General features: G+C 45.3%; 1 protein-coding gene across 2 annotated transcripts in view; it reads right to left on the bottom strand.

Annotated features, from left to right (window-relative positions):
- The window catches only part of TBX2 (T-box transcription factor 2), a 45,952-nt gene that overhangs the window by 2,545 nt on the left and 22,740 nt on the right, over positions 1-20,667 (bottom strand). For both annotated transcript variants that reach the window (XM_033171483.1, XM_033171482.1), the window contains 4 exons: positions 17,628-17,774; positions 12,578-12,654; positions 11,473-11,642; positions 6,843-7,471 (listed from right to left, as the gene is read on the bottom strand). In XM_033171483.1, the coding sequence (XP_033027374.1) occupies positions 6,843-7,471; positions 11,473-11,642; positions 12,578-12,654; positions 17,628-17,774 (1,023 nt within the window). The remainder of the gene's footprint in view (positions 1-6,842; positions 7,472-11,472; positions 11,643-12,577; positions 12,655-17,627; positions 17,775-20,667) is intronic.

The following is a 20,667-nucleotide window of genomic DNA, read 5'->3' as shown; positions in this document are numbered from 1 at the left end:
AGCCACCCAGAGTGGCTGGGGAAACCCAGTCAGATGGGTGGCATATAAATTATTATTATTATTATTATTATTATTATTATTATTATTATTATTAAGATGGACAAATCAGTCAATTTCTGTTTTACCTATCGCCAAGGGCTTGGAGGGCCCTGAAAAGTTCTACACAGTTTGCTGAGATTTTATCTTAGGGACAGCAAATACAGACACACAGGACTCCCTCTTCATATTGCAACATGGAAGTCCTAATTGTCTTAAGAACTTTTCCAACTTAATATTAAGTCTGTCTTGGATATACTGTGCTGTTTTTTTGTACTTCTGTTCATTGCTTATTATGTTTAATGTTCTGTTGTTTTTATATTGCCCACGCAGAGTTTGCCGCATGTTTGGCATGTCCAGCCTTATTTCTCTACTGCGGTCAACTTTTAATTTGCAAGCTCTTTGGGGCAGGGAATTGTATCTTCCTTCCTTCCTTCCTTCCTTCCTTCCTTCCTTCCTTCCTTCCTATGCTGCTCTGGATAACAAATAAAAGGGGCTATGCAACTGGTGAACAAGCACAGGCTTACAGTACAGACTAGTCCAAAGCAGCGAATGGGGCTCTGCCCCCCACCCCCAAAGCTCATTCTGTCTTCCACCAGTCTTACCCTGCCTCCCTCATTCCTTATAACCATTCCAGGAGGATGTCCTGCCTGTCACCTCCCTCCTCCTTTGTGTTGTCCTTGTAGAAGCCAGCAGGGAGAAGGATTCTGAGGAAACTAGAATTACCGTAGTTGCCTCTGGAACAGATGAACACAGCTGTTCCTGGAGTGAACATTTTGAATAATTTGAATGATTTTTATATATGCATAAATGGCAGGTAGAGAATCGGAAGCCCTTATTTCTCTCTCCTAGCTCTCTTTTTATTTTTAATGATTTCTAGCTTTTGTCTTCTTCTGCTAATTCGACCTATACTCGTGTTTTGATTTGTTTCTTGGTGTCCTCTACTGTGTGTTAATGAGGATACACACAGGAAGGTGATGGATGGAGGATGGAGGACCCCGTGTGAGGGGCAGGGAAGATCTCCCAGGGTGGGAGGCTGGGAGAAAAAAAGAGACACTCCCAGTTGAGAGCTGGGAGGGTTCACCAACGTTTGTGGGTGGCAAGGGTTAAGATGTGCCTCCAATAGAGGGTTCCCCACTTTTCTTCCTTTCTTTTTTCAACTTGTTCTTTTTGTTTTCTGTCTGTCTTCCTTTCTATTTTTCATGTTTCTAGATTCAGGTAGGTAGCTGTGTTGGTCTGACGCAGTCGAAATATATTTAAAAAATTGTCCAGTAGCACCTTAGAGACCAAATAAGTTTGTTCTTGGTATAAGCTTTCATGTGTTTGTCTTGTTCTCTCCTTTCTTTTCTATTTTCATTCAGCTCAATTTGGCTTTTATTGTATAGTATGTCGAAAAAATTCAATATTTTTTTAATTTTTTTAAAGAATTAATTGTCTCTGCCTGTGATTGGCTCTGACCTCACCTATCATTGGCTCTGGCTCCGCCTCCTGTTGGGCTCTGGGAAAGAAAGCTTGCATCAAGCTGAACAGACAAGACTAGAAACATGATGGGTCTAGCTTGGGTTCTCCGCCGCCCCACCCACCTTTGGTCTAAATGACGTTGTACCACTTCCCTTCTGCCCCATCCAGGAAAATCTCCTGCCTAGATACTAAAGGCTGCTTAAATGCACTTTGAGTTGCAGTGATTCTGTATGTAATTAAAAGCACAACTAGATCCGCCAGCAGATAAAGCAGGCTTAAAAATTTTATGCAGAAAGGATGAATAAATAAATGCCTTGATTAACCAACTAATATCGAAAAAGAGGTTTTAAAAAACAACAAGGAACTTGCTTTGGAAAGATAAAGTCAGGCCAACAGTATTGTCTACACTGGCTGGCAGCATCTCTCCAGGGTTTCAGGGAGGGAGTCTCTCCCCCTCCCCGACCTATCCAGAAATGCATGGGGATTGTACCTGGGACCTTCTGCATGCAGAACGGATGCTCTACTGCTGAGCTAAAGTTCTTTCTGTAAGTCCAGGTGAGAATGACTGAATCTGTAAAATCCAGTTCCTCTCAGTCTTCTCATTTTTTTCAGATTACCCCATTCAGAGTGCATTGAAAATCAACAACACGTCTGCATGAAGTTGTTGTGAGTGTTCCGCCTAAGAGATGCATTTCTGCTATTATTGATATATGTAGTTTCGAGAGTAATTCCCCTATTTCCATGCACTTTCCCATATATACCCCGCATGCATGCAATGCATATTTGTTTGGCTGGTAAAAAAACATTGCCAACTATCCTTAATTCGTGCTTCCTAATTGAACTGCAGCCGATCTTCAAAATCTGCCAAATTCTCTAAAGGCTTGCAACGTAGTTCAATGGCCGCAACAAAATTTCACACACCTTTTTTGTGTGAATTTCACCTAATTTGTGTGCCCAATGTGCACATTCGTGCAAGTTATTTCCTCTAATATGAATGTATTTTTGTACATTATCTTCACTAATAGAAGCATTTTGTCAGTTGGCAGTTTACAAAAAAGTAGAACAATAAAATCATCAATAAGAGGAATTAACAATAATTTAAAACTTTCCCCCCCAAAATATTGAAAATTCTCATCAGCTTTCTGCATCATTCCTGTTTTTAGTGGGTGCTGAAAACAGTGCAGTAAAGAAGCCTGCCTGATATCAGCAGGCAAGGAGTTCAACGTAAGCAGTTTATAATTTTTTTCCTATATAAATAAATACAATTTTAAGATGGGTTCTGCAAGGTTCAGTCTGTTCACAGGTTAGGAGGGAATACATCTGAGTTATCTCAGGTTGGTTCCAATCTGATTCTGTAATACAGAAATATAATGGCCCTTCTTTATAACATTTAGTGAACTCTTTTATTGATTAAATTGTTAAATGAGCTTTCAGCCAGTTGGTTTTATCTAAATAAATTTGCACACTAACCACAATAGGTCCTTTTTATCTTGGATAAAATCTACTGGCTGAAAGCTCATTTAACAATCCTTTAAATCAGTTGACGGCTCTGTTGTTGCTGTTTTTAGGATATGCATAGGGGGAATCCACACGTGCAGTTCGGAAATCAAATTCTCACAATGGGGCACCCTCCAGCATATAAACAGCAGGCATGTCAGAACAGATTGCATGTTTTCAAGTGGGACCTGCAACAAAAATGATAGTGTGGAGTGCACTTTTTCAGTGTTCTACTCAGCCAGCCATGCCCTCCTGTACCGCACTCCATTCCGCCTTCCCCCCCAGCTTTCCAGTGCCCCCACCAACACTCAGTCTGCATTCTGTGGCTGCTGACCATGCTCAGTCCTCATTGGGTTCAACCACCATTATTTCCTCCCTCCCCCCAATATTTTTGTAATTCTGCAAACCTTGAGGCTTCCCTGTGCCTGCTGGTGTGTGTTTGTGTGTGTGTGTGTGTGTTTCCACTCTGACTCTATATGCAACGGCACTCACAACCCGAACATTGGAAATAGAAGGAATAGTATCCCGGTAGCCATTCTGGATACTAAACTAGCACAAGCAAACAAGACAAAACTAAACGAAAGGAACCAATGGTCTGCCTTATACTTCCACTTCCTGTCCTCCTAAAGATGAGCACAATTGCTACCTTTTTCGGAACTGCGGTCAAAATCCCCAGTAATCTAAGCATGCCAGTGCTGTTAGACCAGAGGTGGGGGAACTGTTCCAGCCCAGGGCCCACCTTCCTTTGGGGCAGTCTTCTGAGGGCCACAGGAGTCAACAGTTTGAATTTTACCTTTGTACAGTAGGAAACTATCTGCACACGGACGCACATTCACACACCCGATCTCTCTATCCTTTGGCCCCACTAGCAAGAGGCACGATCCGAGTTCAAGGACACGTTTCAGTCAGGCAAAAACACCTCAGGGTGCAAAGCAGGGTCAGTGAGAGGGTGTGGCTTGGGGAAGGAGGAGTGGCTTAGAGAGAGAGGGTGTGGCCTAGGGAGAGTCCTGAGGGCCAGGCAGAGTAGCCTGGAGGGCTGAATTTGCTCCCCAGGCCTGAGTTTGTGCACCCTTGAGTCAGACCACCAGGTTCTGAAAAATGGGGTGTGAAGGAAGCCAAGGTGGGTCTCCTGTTTTCTTTTCTGTTTAATTATTATGTAGAGAGAGGGTGGGGCAGGGCAGATAAGAGTACGAATGGTGGCAGTGAACGGTGGCGAGAATATAAGAGGAGAATGAGAGAGAAGCGGAAATAAATACTCATATTGCAAAAATAAACTAAAAATTAACTGTGCCACGTCTAGAGGCTAAATATGGGTTCTAGATCTGAGTTGGCTGAAGATGGCAGATCGAAGACCAATAGGATCAACCTTGACCGCAGCTGAGAATGGCAAAGGCCCCAGATATGCACATCAGCCTTCAGCCCTTGCAAGCCAACAAAAGTAACATGACTAACGCGGCGCCTAGTTAGAACTCTGGCATGCGCCCCCACAAGATGCCGTGGTGACCACCAGCTTGGAGGAATTCCTGGAGGAGAAGCCTGTTGATGGCTACCAGCCATGATGGCTATGGGCTGCCTCCAATCTCAGATGCCTCTGAAGACCGGCTGCTGGGAAATCAAAGTAGGGGGAGCCACTGCGTTGCTCAGTGAGGTTCCTGGAAGAGGCATCTGGTTGGCCACTGTGAGAAAGAGATGCTTGACGGGTCCTCCTTTGGCCTGACCCAACTGCAGAGCTTATGTTCTTAGCCCTGCCTGTCTGCACGTTGCTGGGATAAGTAGTCTTTTGCGGCACATAAAAAAACCCCAACAACTCGTCATCTTCTAGTTTACAAAAGGTCCCCTGACTACAGCTAGCAGAAAAATCTATATGCCACAGGTGACCAGGTGCAGAGCAGGCAATAAGCCAGAATTATTGAATCACACCCCAGTGCTGGCAGGTTCACCTTCTGGTGAAAGCCTTATACCCTCTCGTGTTTTAACACTGCAGTGTAATATATCCAGTAGTGCAAATGGGCCACTGCTCCACCAATCGCAAGCTGACCTCAGCCCGCCCTCTCCTGCCTGTTACCAATCAGGGAGCAGGTCTTGCCTGTAATTGGCTCTGGCTTCATCTGCTGGCCATCTTCCTGCCTTCTACCCCAGCAGTCTCAACAGAGCGGCACCACCCAGTCCAGATTCAATTAAATGCATTCTGGACACACACAAAAAACCCTTCCGATTTTCAAATCAAACCCAAACGGATAGATAAAACACCTTTTAGTTAGAGACACAGGGCACTTATTTCCTAAAACGTCTGTCTTCTTCTCGTAAGCAAAGAGCATTACAAAAGCAAGTACACCCTCCCTGCCCAACACACAGCCTTGTTTTAGCTCCTGTCGGGGGGGGGGGGAAGCCATAGTTCAGTGACAGTGCTTGTGCTTTGCATGCAGAAGCTCTCAGGTTCAAGCCCTGGCAGCACCTCCAGATAGGGCTTTGAATGTCCCTTGCCTGAAACCCTGGAAAAAGGCAACGGAACCAAATGAAAATTAAATGGAATGGGGATGAACGTTAGGAAGAATTTCCTGACCCGCTGCAGTGGCTGGTGCCCATTGGAACAGGTGGGGCAGAACGCAAGGAGTCAACACAGTAGGTGGAGCCAGAGCAAATGAAGGGTGTGGCCAACTTAATTATAGTTTTGTCTCCATCCACCACCCGGCTGAGTTCTACAGGAGGCAAAAAGGAGGGAGATGTCAGGCAGGGTCACCTCCTGGTCTGGCTGTAAATAAGAAAGCACGCAAGTGGGGGCCAGTGAAAGGCAAGTTGAGGTTGGTGTGGCAGTTCCCCCTTTGCCCTAAAGGACCAGTTTCCACAGCTGACTCCAGTAAAAGCTCATGGAACAGACCGCCTTGGAATTCCTGTATCAGCATGCGGGTTGGACGAAATGACCTATTAGGTCCCTCCTGCAAGTCTAAAGCTCCTTGAAAGGCAGGTTGGGCCCAGCGATATGCAGGCACCTGGGATCCTAGGTCACACTTATGGGGCCCAACAGGCTAGTCTAAAGTCAAGTCTGAGGTTAGGATATTTCTGCAACGTGCAGGGACTTCCTCGGTAGGTCAGTTGATGTGGAAAGGGTTCTTTGAGGTGGAAAGGCAACTGAACTAGCTAAATCAAAGTGCCTGGACCAAACTCTCAAAAGCTATCATAGCACCATGTGTACAGTCCCCAGGTGCAAAATATGACAGTGTGGCAGCAAGGATGACACAGAGAAAGCTCATTTGCCTACATATACTCATTCATTCCTATGCACCTTAAGAAGAGCCCTGCTTGATCAGGCCAAAGGCCCCTCTGGTCCAGCATCCTGCCAAGGGCCTTTACAACCACTGCATACAGTCATTCATTATACCCATTTTCCAGATGCAGGAGTGAATACCGAGTCAGGAGGGCTGGCAAAGGGCCGGATTTGAACTACAGAGACTTCCCTGGTTCACAAACTGAGCCTCGGTGCAGCCTGTCCTTGTGCTTGTTTACTCAGAAGTAAACCCGTTGCTTGAGTTCAAAGGATTGCAGCCTTCACACTTAGCCATGCTGCCCAAGGAAAAGACTCCAGGAACATAGGAACCTGCCTTATAGCGGGTGGGGCTGTTTGGCCATCCAGTCCAGCACTGCCTTCTCTGACTGGCAGTGACTCTCCAGTCTTTCCCATCACCTGCTACCTGGTTGCCACAGCAGCTGACAGTGCGGAGTGAACCTGGGGCCTCCTATAGGCAAAGCACATTGATCTACTTGGGTACCCGGCTGCCCAGGTTATTACACCTCAGCACCGTTAGCCATTTCCCCCTCCCAAAACAGCTCCCTGCACCTTGCCACCTTACCTGAGAAGCCAACATGTGCTGGGAGAGGTGGAAAGGGAAGGGGGTGGCCGTGCCAGCCGCCCCTTGCGTGGCAGAAAGACCTCCGTTCTCCAGGCTCCCTCCGCCTGCCACCGACGCGAGCAAGTGCCCCATGCCCATGGCAGAGAAGGCCCCGGGAGCCATGGCAAATTGTCCTGGGTGGATGAAGAAGGGCTGGCCGGCGCTCAAGGGGTTGAAGAACTGCTGGCCGTGGAGCCCCGAGAGCGCCAAGCTTTGCAGGTGCCCGGCGCTCAGGTGTGGAGGGCTGTCCGTCTGCACCATCAGCGGGGCAAATGACTCCTTGCTGCCCCCCAGGGTGGCGCAATCTGGAGCCTCTTTCTTGGATCCTTCCTGCTGCTGCGGCTGTTGAGACGGCTGGGCTGGCTCTTTCCTGCGCCCCTCCACCTTGTCTTTCTCCAAGCCCAGGGGGCTGAAAATGCCCCCTTCGGCACTCTCTTTGGAGAGATCGCTAGCTTTGCCGGCTCTCTCTTTACTCCGCTCTTCGCCGCCTTGCAAGCGGGGGCTGCTATGGGGGCTGCAGTTCCCAGGGTCAGGGCTTGTTCTCTTCCCTTCGGGGAGCTTCTCTAGCTCTTGGTCGCTGCCCTTGTCTTCTGGAAAAGGAGAGGGGAAACAAAATTAAAGAAGAAGAAGAAGAAGAGTTTGGATTTGATACCCTGCTTTTCACTACCCGACGGAGTCTCAAAGCGGCTAACATTCTCCTTTCCCTTCCTCCCCCACAACAAACACTCTGTGAGGTGAGTGGGGCTGAGAGACTTCAGAGAAGTGTGACTAGCCCAAGGTCACCCAGCAGCTGCATGTGGAGGAACGGAGACACGAACCCGGTTCCCCAGATTATGAGTCTACCGCTCTTAACCACTACACCACACTGGCTCTTGTGTTGTTGGGTTTGTTTGTTTTTAATACTTTTGGTTGCTTCCAAGATTCAATCACATGCAGGATCAGGCCAATGGCCCACCTAGACCAGAATCCTGTTCTCACAGTGGCCACCTCCAGGAAACCACCAAGCATGACCTGTGTACATCCACGCTCTCCCCCACTGCAGTTTCCAGCAGCTGATATTATTCAGAAGCAATGCTACTTCTGACAATGGAGGCACAACATAGTCATCAGGGCTAGTAGCCAAAGAGAGTATCTACCTCTAGGAACCAGCATAATCCTTTTTTATAGCCATCCTAGTTAGTGGCCATCACTGCCTCCTGTGGGAGGGAGTTCTGTGGTTTAACTCTGCACTGCATGAAGAAGGACTTTATTTTATCTGTCCAGAATCTTCCAACATTCAGCTAAATTGGATTTCCATGATTTCAAATGTTGAGAGAGAGAAACCTTTCTCTATCCACTTTCCCCATGCCATATATAATTTTATAACTACTGTCATGTCACCTCTTGCTCGGCTTTTCTCCAAACTAAAAAAGTCCCCAGCTTTCTAACGTCAAATCTGGACGCTTGCACACTTGGAGGGTCTGACACAGTAAACCTCCTCCCCAAAAAGATCGGGCTTTTACTTTTGCAAGAAGGAAAGTGATGGGGAGGGGGAATGCACTGGAAAGTGTGTGACGAATGCAACGTTATATCTAACCTCCCTGCGAACAAATCAGAATGAACCCTCATTAAATATCAGGCATTGTCTAATTTCCCTGCAAACAAATCAATATGGGTACTCCATAAACGGGGTCATCTCGAAGTTCCCTTTGTTTATGCTTTGTCTAACAGAAGTGCACATTATCCAAATCTCTAGCAAGGGGATGTTGTTGTTGTATTCAGAGAAGTAAGAAACCGCTTACAATGGAATAAATCAGGGGTTGGGGAACTTCCACCCTGTGGGTCAAATATGGCCCCCAGACCCCCTCTTTGGTCCAACTCCACAACCTGAGTGAGACAGGGCTGCATTTGACACCCAGAGGTTCCCCATCCTTGGAGCATAGGATGACAGCCCAAGTCAGTTTAAAATGGAATGGACTGTAAGAGACAGAGACCTCACAACACATAAGGGGAAGCCATATTGAGATGGGCATTCCTATTTGTTTATTCGATTCTTTTTTAGATAGCCACTATTCTGCTATGGTCTGTGGACTGACGCAACAAACGCTCTTCCGCTCTGTAATAAAAGATCAACTAGCAGCGCAGCTGATTGACCTTCCAATTTGAGGCCGCTGCAGGAGACTGCAAAACAAAACAAAACAAAAACAAAAAAACCCTCAAAGGAGAGGAGAAATATATACTATACAGGTGAAGAGGGAAATGAAGTGTGCTTAGAGCAGCCGCCAGGGGGCGATAGAGAACAGGGTCATTCGCTCCAGCCACTGACCATTCTCGCCAGCAATGAGATGCGGAGAAGTTATATATATGTGGCCGTTTCAATCACGTCGACACCTGGAGAGATCCACTTATCGTGCAACGTGAAAAAAGGAGAGGGGAAGGGTTTCTTACTCCACTTTATTTAAAATCCATAATTCTGCACAGTTATAAACAAACAGTGAAGGGGCGCCTTCCCCTCGCCCTCTTTCCTTCCCCCAACTGGAAGCGAAATTCGATCTGTTTTGATGGGGGAAATTGCCCTTGTTGAAATGGGTAATTGGAAGAAAAATAAGATGTCAGAAGGGTCGTATCTGTTCCTGGGAGTGGAGAGTAAGATGCGCTGAAGAGGGAAAATATATAAAAACACCCTGTATCTGTTTATGGAACTGGAAATAAACCGACCCACCAGATTCAAGGGTGCTAATCCCGAACCTAAATGATGTTTACTCGGAAAGTGCGTTGATATCCGTGAAAAATACTTCTAAATATGCATGTTTCTTATGCAGGCAACACAGGAAATTACTTCTTATTCGTCGTTGAGATCAGGCTGCAAATCCGTAACAAAAAAAGATTTATCTGAATCTTGAAGTCTGAGGCAGCAAAACCCTAAATTTACTTCCCTGAACGCATGCCCCAAGTTAACTCTGCGGGAGTTACTTCTGAGTAGACACGTAAAGGATTGCGTTGTTGAGTCTCTTGCCTTTTAAATCCAGTGGGTTCTATTTTGCAAATTTGATTTACAGGTTGTAAAAAGGTGGGCGGCGGGGGCGGGATTGCAAGCTAAATCACTAAAAATGTAACGATGTTTTTCTTCTTTTCTTCCTCTCCCCTTTGAAAGCTCTCCAATTTTCTTTCTAAGCTAATATTTTTATTGGCTGGGAGTGAGGAAAGAGTTGAGTTGATGAGAAGCCCATCGAAGCAGACTCTTTCTTTCGACAGAAATAAAACCCAAAAATAAAAATAAAACCACTCTGGTTCTTAAGTTCAGCGCAGCAATCTTGATAAGAAACTCCTCACCTGAGGGTTTATATCTTAGATTAGATTGGATAGGAAGGGGCATGACAATGCCATACTCTGTTCAAACGAGGTTTACCCCCAGGGAAGTGTATTTGTGCTACCCTTTGGGTGGGTTTTCATGGAATGAATCCCCACAACATTCAGCTGGGTTTTTATTGGATCACAGACCGAACCTTAACTGCAGTTCTGGATGCAAAGATCTGATTCAATAGAAAGCACCTTCCTGTGTTCCTAAATTATTAAAGAATCATAGGATTGTAGGGTTGGAAGGGACCCCCAAGGGTCATCTAGTCCAACCCCCTGCAATGCAGGAATCTCACCAAATCCTACATAGGTTTCAAGGGTTTAGCCCCAGGGAATGTTATTTCAGGTACCTATCCCACATTGCAATTCTAAGCACACTTTCCTGAGGTGTAGTAAACCAGAGCCACTGGTTTGCATCCAGCTAAAAATGAATCCTGTCCATTCATTTCAATGGGTCTCCTCTGAGCATGGCTGACGCTAGACAAGGTAGTACCACCCATGATTTTCAAGGCCTTGACATGGCTTGGTGCTGAATGAACGCATACCCACACACGTGCTGGTTAAAATGATGCATCGCTCAGTGTGATCTGAACCCCCAGATCTGTTGCTGATTAAAAGAAAAATCATTTGATCATTTGGATCTCAAGTACAAGAAGGTAAAATAGCTGCCCTCTAACCCCGCTCAGCAATGTGGGAATGATATTCACACTGGCAAGTCTCACAAGCCTGTTGTAAAAAGATGTGTTAAGCGCTTTGAACTAGCTCCGAGTTCTTGATGAAGGGGGAAAATATTAATTTTGTTGCTAATCAATAGATACAACCGCATGGACACAAGGGCACGCCTTCCAGTCCTGCACTTGTTTACTCAGAAGTAATCTCCGTCGCATCCAACCTGGAGAAAAATGTAGTACTTTGAAAGGCCAGGAGCTCTTTATGTGGGATCATTTGGGGGAAGTGGGGAAGCCCCATTGAAGTCAGCAGGATTTACTTCTGAGAAAATCATGCCTAGGATCAGCCTGCAGAAAGCAACAACAGTCTTTTGTAGTTCCAGAAGGGGGAAAAAGCCCCGACAAAGTTCAACAGGACCACACCACACATTTAAAGCACATTGCTCCCCCCCCAAAAAGAACAATCATGGGAACTGTAGTTTTCCCCTAGCAGAGCAACAGCTCCTAGCACCCTGAGCAAACTATTGTTCCCACTCAAGTTTTTTTTTTGTTTTTTTTTTTAAGAAAGATATTCAGAAACTTCTTACCTCTGCTGTTCCGGTGGAGCCTCAGGGGACTGGGAGTTGTGCCCAAGGGGGAGTGGAGTGACTCCCGGACTGGGGCCGGTTCACACGAAGACGCATCCGATTCGCCCCCATCCCGGTCTGCTTTGCACTGATCTTCGTACATCCGCAAAGAGGGGAGAGTGAGCTGTTTCCTTTCAGTGACAAAAAGCAGGCTTTAGTCTTAAGTTTGAAACAGATGGTCAGCGAGGTAGGTGCCCAGAGCCTCCTCTGTCTCTGCCTTTTCAGTTTGGAGAGGAACAACCGGAGAAAAGGATCATTGGCTATTCACTGGTAACTGCAGATATATACAACACACACACACACCTGTAACCAAACCTAAACCCATGGAACTGAGACAGCCACATATTTCTTCCCCTGTTTAACGCTGCCTCCGCTTTCCCTGGGTCACGTTTTAGATTATTACAGAGACCTGGGCTCTGAGAAGTGCCAGGAATGCCGATGGCACTAATAGTATTACTGTAATAATATTTTTTAAACACACACACACACACACACACACACACACATTTTTGCACCATCAACGCCCCTATGTTTATTAATGGTTGTTTCTGTTAACTGGACTATCAGTATAATAATGAGCATGCTGATGGTGCAGTTTTTATTAGGGTGGTTATTAATAATATTCTGATTATTATTGTGGCTTTGATAAATTATTATTTAATAACAGTAGTAGCAACAACAACAGTAATTGACAAATGGGCACGCTGGTGGAACAACACATTAAATGCTACTGCTGCTATTAATAACTTATCATGTAAACATTTGTAGGTTAAGGTGCAGGTCACGATCCCACAGGTGTTTGCTTGGAAGCAAGTCCAGTGTGCTTAGTGGGGCTGCTTTCCAGTAAGGGCTTTTCAGTCTGCAGCTGCAAAAGGCAGGCCAACCTGTTGCCCTGCAGAAGTTGCAGCCAGTGAATGGTTTTATGGGTGTTCCAAAACATCTGCAGGTCAACACCTAAGAGGAGATTTGGAGGCATGAGGATGAGGAGGAGGAGGAGGAAAGAAAAGGGGTGGGTGGGATGCTTTTTTAAAAAAAATCCCCAGACTTGATTAATATTCATACATACCTTTTTTCTCTCCTGCCATTCCCGGTATCTCGAAATCCTTTCGCAAAGGGGTTGTTATCGATTTTCAGTTGGGTGATCTGAAAAATTAAAGGAAAACCTCTTTTAATTCAAGCATGGCACCTGATGGACACTCTTCCCTTCCCAACCAAAGCTGTGTCACTTCAGCTCCTGGAAATTCCCTGAACACCCTGCTCTCCGCGGTGCTCCGTGCTCGACACCCATTCTTAATACAGTACACTTTATATAGCACCCACCCTCTCCGTTTGGGGGAAGAAAATTTGGAAGTCGAATTTTAAAAACAATAACCAAAAGCACTCGAACGATTCCTCCAGATATTAGCAATTTAAAATCACTTGGAATAAATCGGGATGGGAGGGAGAGAGGGGAGGGGAAATGGAAAACATCACCATATCCTTTGTGCCAGAACTCCCATCTTGTTCCTTTACTAAAAAGCCCGCCCCGTAAAATTCAGTGGGGTATACTTCCAAGTAACCGCTTGCATGCCGTGGCAGCTTCATAGCGCAATGCTAGCCAAGCTCCCGCAGAAGTAAATAGGGACACTTGGAGGGTCTGAAAGTCACGCTACTCCAGAGTAGCCATGGATAGGAAAATCGGAGGGGGGGGGAGGTCCAGCTGTCCTTGGACTACAACTTCCATCATCCATAGCCAGTGGATGATGGGAGTTGTAGTCCAGCATCTGGAGGGACTCAAGTCCCTCTCCCTGATTTTGGATAATCAGTTTTTAGTTGTGTCTGCACCCCCCCCCCCAAAAAAACCAAAACCACATACACACACATTCCCCTTTTCCAATTCAACCCAGAAAGCGTTTCATCTGCTCACTTTTATAGATCAGCTCCGAATCCCCTCCGGTTTAAAACACACCGCAGGCTTTATTAAAAACGATGTTGAGGTTTTGCCTGAATTATTCATCGGGGTTTAATGATAGGAAGCTGCTCGGCTCCCCGGCCCCAGTTTCTCACGGCCCCCAAGAGGGAAGGTGGCGACGAAAACACGGCCAGGCTGTTTAAACGCTATTCTTATCTGGTCTCAGGGAAAGGAGCGCACGCCAGGAGGTTTTTTTTTTTTTATGGGCTCTGGCGACTGGCTACAGGAGACCCCTCAATTATTCATGGCTTGGTAATATGTCCCGCAGATACCGCATTTTAAAAATGGATGCGCAATTTTCTTGTATTTTCCCCTCCCGATACACACACAGACATCTCTCACTCTTTCCACCGTTTCACAGGAGAATATTGTTTACATTTTTATATATTAGCCTGCTGATTACTTTTAGATCCCTACACACACACACACATCCCAAAAATGGCCGGATCAGACACCCATGACCCATTTATTTATCCATTATTTGCTTGCTTGCTTTATTTATCCATGCATCCGTCCTCTAATTTTTATTACTATTTATTTAATTTATTAGTTACCTTTTTGCCATAGCAACTCAAAGCAACTTACAATATTTTTAGCAAAAAAAACACATCCATACAGAACACACAAACACACACACACCCCATCCCACCCGTGCCAAAGGCTGTAGATATTTAAAAGCCAAAGTCCTGGTTAAAAAGGAACATTTTACCCCCGGTAACTAAAGATATGCAATGAGGGCACCAGGGAAGCTTCCCGGGGAGAGAATTTCATAAGCAGAGAGCCACCACTGAAAAGGCCACAGAAGTATTAGTACAAAAAAAAATGTTCTCAAGTCCAGGAATGGGGAACATTTGCAGATTCTGGTGGAGTCCAGTTCCCATCAGGCCCTGCTGCCAGCATGACCAATGGTCAGGGGGTGATGGGAGCTGGAGCCCACAAACATCTGGAATGCCACTGGTTCCACATCCTGTGGGGGCACATGATATTTGAATCTAGAGTCTGGGAATTATCTCTATGCACCCCTCACTTTTCCTCAGAGGAAAGGCGCTCCAGCCCCATGTTCCATTTGCATTGATCTGTTTCTCCCCCTTTCTCCAGCCTGACTGTCTGCACTCTTCCAAAGTGCTCCTTAGATTTATATGCAAGTTACAGAGAAGGAGTCTCAGCCAGGACACCAACCAGAAATCCACCTTTCTAGGACTCAGGGAAGGTCTCAGAACATCATCCAGCAACTTTCCTCTGTCCTGAAATTAAGCCCTATCCATTTCGATTGGAATTTACTTTAAGGTTACGGACGCGGGTGGCGCTGTGGGTTAAACCACAGAGCCTAGGGCTTGCTAATCAGAAGGTTGGCGGTTCAAATCCCCGCGATGGGGTGAGCTCCCATTGCTCGGTCCATGCTCCTGCCCACCTAGCAGTTCAAAAGCACGTCAAAGTGTAAGTAGATAAATAGGTACCACTCCGGCGGGAAGGTAAACGGTGTTTCCGTGCACTGCTCTGGTTTGCCAGAAGCAGTCATGCTGGCCACGTGACCCGGAAGCTGTACACCGGCTCCCTCGGCCAATAATGTGAGATGAGCGCCGCAACCCCAGAGTTGGACACGACTGGATCTAATGGTCAGGGGTCCCTTTACCTTTACCTTACTCATGTAAAAACACCAAGCAGGCCCCACAAATAACCCAGAGATGCATTTTAAATAAAATGACACATTCTACTCATGCAAAAAGACGCTGATTCCCGGACCATCCGTGGGCCGGATTTAGAAGGCGATTGGGCCGGATCTGGCCCCCAGGCCTTAGTTTGCCTACCCATGGTTTAACCCTTAGCTGCGCATGCTAACATAACCTGACCCCTTCCCACTGTTTAAGTTTATGTGGTGGGGTTTTTTCTTTTCACGCAGACCATTGGCAGAGACATCATCCCTGCAGTGAGGTAAATGTTGTGAGGTAGGTGAGGAACTACCGGTACATGCAAACCTCAGGGTGGTTTTGAAACAGATCAATGAAGATTTCAGACTTCCAACAATTGGGAGGGGGGAACAACTACTTCCCCGCTCCCAGCCTAAATTATATCCCTAAAATGAATGGAAAGGGTTGTGGGTCAGCGGTAGGTTCATTCCTCAATGGCATCTCCAGGTAAGGCTGCGAGATGCTTCCTGCTTGAAATCCTGGAAAGCCATTGCCAGTCACTGAGCTACAGGGTCCAATGGTTTGATGATTCACTATAAGGCAGCTCCCATGTTCCTAGGTGGGAGAGAGCTGCCTGAGGAATTAACCAGGAACACATAATTGTATGGGAGGACCATTAGCTCTAGTACATAAAACAAATGTCCTTGGCTCATAATTATATAACTTCCAAGCGCTTTCCTTTCTCAACCAGGCTCTGGACGGTGGATCTCAGGGTTGTAATAAAAACGCAAAGTAGATCCCGCAAGCCTGACATCTGCTATACCTCTAAACATCAAATGCTAGGCGTTTTTTATTTCTCCGCCCCCCCCTCTCTCTCACACACACACACACACACACACACACACACACACATATACAGCTGGTCCCACCCACTGCCTTGCAGGATTAATTGACAGCCAGCGCAGAGCACCCTGGTGGGCCTGTTTGCCTCGTAAAGTTTATGGCAAAGTTCGTAATCGATTAACGATTACTCAAAAGCAGGCCCCCATCGAGGAGAGCGACCTGAGGCAAAATAACAGGCCTAGGCTCTCTCCAGCAAGGGGCTGAGCTGGGACGTTGGGGGGGGGGGAAGCAGCTGTATCTCGTGACAAGAACTGGTGTCCTTGCCTCCATTCCGAATAAAGACATCAAAACCAGTTAAGCAGAAATGGGCCCGTTTGCTTGTTCCCAGCTAGGGCCCTGGCTCAGTGATGGAGCATCTGCTTTTCATGCAGAAAGCCTCTTCCTCTGGCATCTCCAGGTAGGCCAGGACTTGCCCCCCCCCCCATCTGAAACTGTGGAGATGGTACTTAGAAAAATGAACCAGTGCTCTGACTCAGTTTAAGGGACATTCCTAAATCTAGTTTCTGCAATTCGGTTTTGGAACTGCAGTTTGAGAAGCTGACTGAGGAACTGAAGAGGCTTCAGAAGAGACTGCAGAGAGAGAGAGTCTCACCCCCCCTCCCTCCACATTAAGACACACACACCCCAACATACAAGTAGGGTAACATGCAATACTTAGCAGCAAAGCCTACACATTTTCCTGCGAGGAAACCTTGAGGAACACAATTGAAGCTTCTTCCCAAGTAAATGCAGGTGGCATCAGATTGTATACATCCACCCTGTCATCAGATCCTATGTATGTTTACTCAGGAGTATTTCCCACTGGTTGCAATGGGGCCTCCGCTTTGGATGGGTGGCGAGAAAGGTGGAATGTCACCATCAGAGTAATGTGTCGCTATGTAATTCTTTTGAATTAAAAAATGGGATCTATCAAGGAACGCATGGAAGAGATAGGGAGTTGCAACATTTCCTCCTTTGTTTTGGACCACAGTTATTCCCTCCGCCCCCACCCTGCAAAAAAAATAAAAAAAATATGCAATCCTAAAATCTTATTAGCCACTTAATGAATTAGTGCAATGTTTCAAACACAGAATCATAGAATTGTAGAGTTGGAAGGTATAAAGAAGGAAGAAATTAACTTATGGAAAGAGGGGGGATTTATCTTTATAATACATGTGAATTTGAACTGTAAGCTCCTAGAGGGCAGAGAGCTGTCTTCTTCTTCTTTTTAAGCTTGTGCATCTACTGAATAATTGAATGCATCAATGGAGTTTTAAACCTAGCCTTTTCTCTGGGGAAATGTGACTGACATATGTGATTCTTCCGTCCCTGCCCCACATGTGTTATTGTCCCTGTGTGGTAGACTTTGAGGCGGATAGAAATTGCTCCAAGTTCACTCAGCTCGCTAGCTATGAAGCTAAGAGGAAATTTAATCCATGCTCTCCAGCTTCAGATCATGAAGCAATAACTGGAGCACCATAAATTGCAAGGGTCCGAATGGAGTTTGTAAGGTGGTGCGGGGATAGGAACATATTGTGAATTATTTTGACTTTAAAAGAATGGGAGGGGGGATGAATTAATGGAAGGCAAGTCTATTCAGAATGCTAGCAAAATAAAACCTCCAGGTGTAATGGCAGTCTATCTGTGTCTCTTACCTTGTCGTTTTGATAAGCAGTCACTGCTATGAAGTCTGTTTCGGGAAACACGTAAGTTCGAAAAGTGCTGTAGGGTAACTTGAGAATGTCATTGGCCCGAACTATATGGAATCTCGGTTGATATTTATGCATCGAATTAAGGATGGTCTATATTTCAGAGAAAGGCAGGGGGGAGAGAGAGAAGAGGCGGTTAAAATCCAGGCAACAAACAAAACAAATATATTTGGCAAATTCACTCTTTTTTAAATATATATAGTAGGGTTTTTTAAAAAAATAAATCACCCTTTTCCTCTTCCCAGTTGATACATATAAATACATATATTTATATAGAAAGTCATAGTTGGAGGCAAGTTAAAAGGGTGGTGGTAATGGAGAGGGTGGGCAGGTTGCAGTCCCATAACAAAGGAGGGGGGGAAGCTGCCTTGGTCCACCTAGCTCAGTATTGTCCATACTGACAGGCAGCAGCTGTCCAGAGTTTCAGGCAGGAAACTCTCCCATCCCTATCTGGGGAGGCTGATAGTTGAACCCAAGAACTTCTACATGCAATGCATATGCTCTAGCATTTAGCCAAGGCCTTCACTCTGGAACCCCCAGCTTGAAAAATGAAACCTGCATTCTGAGCCCAGTAAGGCCTATTGAACTCAAGGCTTCCCTTCTGTGTAAACTCTCATAGGCTCAGGCAAGCAATCCCAGTGAAACAAAAAGCATGAATTAGGTTACTCAGATTTTAGCCTATACCATAATCTTATCCTGGAATTTCGTTGGTTTTTTTTCTGCAGGAGGTGGGGAGGTATAACAACAACACTGTAGCAACAACAACAACAATTCACAGAAAGGCTTAAGATTTTGACTGCTGGTGCACTTTAAAACAAAGGTGCCTAAGGTTCAGGTGAAAGAACTGATAATATTTTAAAAGACAAAGTATGTTTTGTATATGCTATTTTACACTTTGTGGGTTTATATATGCTTCATACTTTGGGAAGTTGCTATGGCCGGATGCAAGACAAAAGAGCAAAGGTGTTGAATGTAATGGGTCTTCATAAACATAAAATATATTTCTGTGCATTTGATCCAGACATAAATATTCCAGGCTTCTGCAGCATTTACACCCAAAGCGAAGGCTGCAATCCTATTCACAGTTACCTGGGAATATGCCCCTCTGAACTCAATGGGGCTTACTTCTGAGTAAACATTTATGACTGCGGTATAAAAGTGTGCTGACTCTCAAACCTGTTCAAGTTTGTATATATATGTGTGTGTGTTTTGCTAAACGTCCAGCAAAAGAGACATAATTCTCTGCAACACTATTCCACAGCTATCCATTTTTAAATAGAGTTTGATACCAGATGAAACACACACACACACAACTGTAAGGCAAATTTGTTCCCCCCCCCCAAAAAAGGCCAATTCAGTTGCTTGACAAATAGATAATATTATTGGAAGGAAATATAGGTTATTTTAGCAGGACATTCAAAGGGAGTCAGTTGGGTTTGTCTTTTGTCCACACACACAAATGTTCAGCAGTCCCACAAATAAAACAAAGGGAAAAAATAAAAAAAGAAAGTTGTTTTTCTTTCGGCACTAATAATGGTAACGATAATAAAAAAGGGCAGGCAAACTAACGAAGGAAACCCTTTGAAGCCCCATTTAATTCAATGGGAGAATTTTAAGCACAAACCTCATACTGACCCCATGAAACTCAATAATGGGACATAGAAATGTTTTGCTATCCCTGGATCGTGTCCGAAGGGAGGAGGTATTCAAAGAGCAAGTGCCAAGCATGTCCATTTTTCCTGACACCCCCAGCATCTGGGTGGTATACATATTTACTCGGAAGTAAGTCCCAGGAAACTAAACAAAATAAAATAACTTAAGAGTGTATTCCTACATACGTTTGACAACTTCAGCTCCATTGTATTCGGTGGCCTAACTCCCATGGCAGTGAGCATAGGGTGCTGTCTTTACTCCTGAGTAAACTGAGTAAATTGCCTCTCTAGTTTTAAACGAAGTTTACTTCCAGGTAAGGGTGTAACTCTTTCAGCAGTTTCAAAGGAGTAGATCCTATTTTGCTCTTTGAACAGCTAGATTGCTACTAACACAACTAATTGCTACTGTAGTTTATAATGTCCGTTAATTCCAATGGGTCTACTCTGAGAATGACTAACGTTGGCTACAACCTTTGGTTAGGAACCTACTTAACGATGACAGGTGACTAACCCCACACACCTCAAACGTATTGCCAAAGGTACTGCCATAAATATCCTCCCCTTTTCAATTCATTTAAACTCGGAAAAAGTTTGGAAATCCGACAGGAAATTCTATAATTTTCATAAACAAATTCATCTGGAATTATCTGGGCAGATTTCGTGACTGGGTTGCAGCTGAAATGAGTCGCTTCACTTGGAAATCACAAACCATTACCTTGGATTCCGAGTAATTGACTTCCCCAGGACACGTTTCTCCACTCGGTTGTGTGTGTGAAGGGGAACGGATCGAACTCTAACGATCCTTTTCGCCCATGGATTGGTTGTGGTGGTGGGGGCTGAGAAGCAAGTACGTTGACGCATTCAACAGGTACATTTACACTCTCCTACTGTATACACTCCATAAGGCACATCCCTATTCCCAGAAGATCCTGGGAATTGTAGTTCACCGCACACACAGCTACCATTCCCAGCACCCTTAACAAACTACAGCTCCCAAATTTCTTTGGCGGTGTGCCTTTAGATGTGCGGTGTGTGCGCGGCAGCATAACCGTGTGGATTTTTTCTTCTCTTTTCTTTTTCTACAAAAATACTATTTTCAACACTCTTACTTGGGAGTAAGCTCCATTTTACACATTGGGGCTTACTTCCGAATAAACCACATGGGTTGCCAAATAGCGAAGAGCCTCATAATCGAATATTTGGGGTGGACTTCAAAACTAATAGACGATATATATACTATACACACACACACACACACACACACACACAGTATATGGAAAAACCATTAAGAGAAATTCAGCCAGTCTCAAGTAATTACCGTCCAAATTACATTG

This window comes from Lacerta agilis, chromosome 15 (assembly GCF_009819535.1).
Source record: "Lacerta agilis isolate rLacAgi1 chromosome 15, rLacAgi1.pri, whole genome shotgun sequence".
NCBI lineage: Eukaryota > Metazoa > Chordata > Lepidosauria > Squamata > Lacertidae > Lacerta > Lacerta agilis.
Note: the sequence above shows the minus strand (reverse complement) of the source record. Positions and strands in the feature narration are given on the sequence as shown.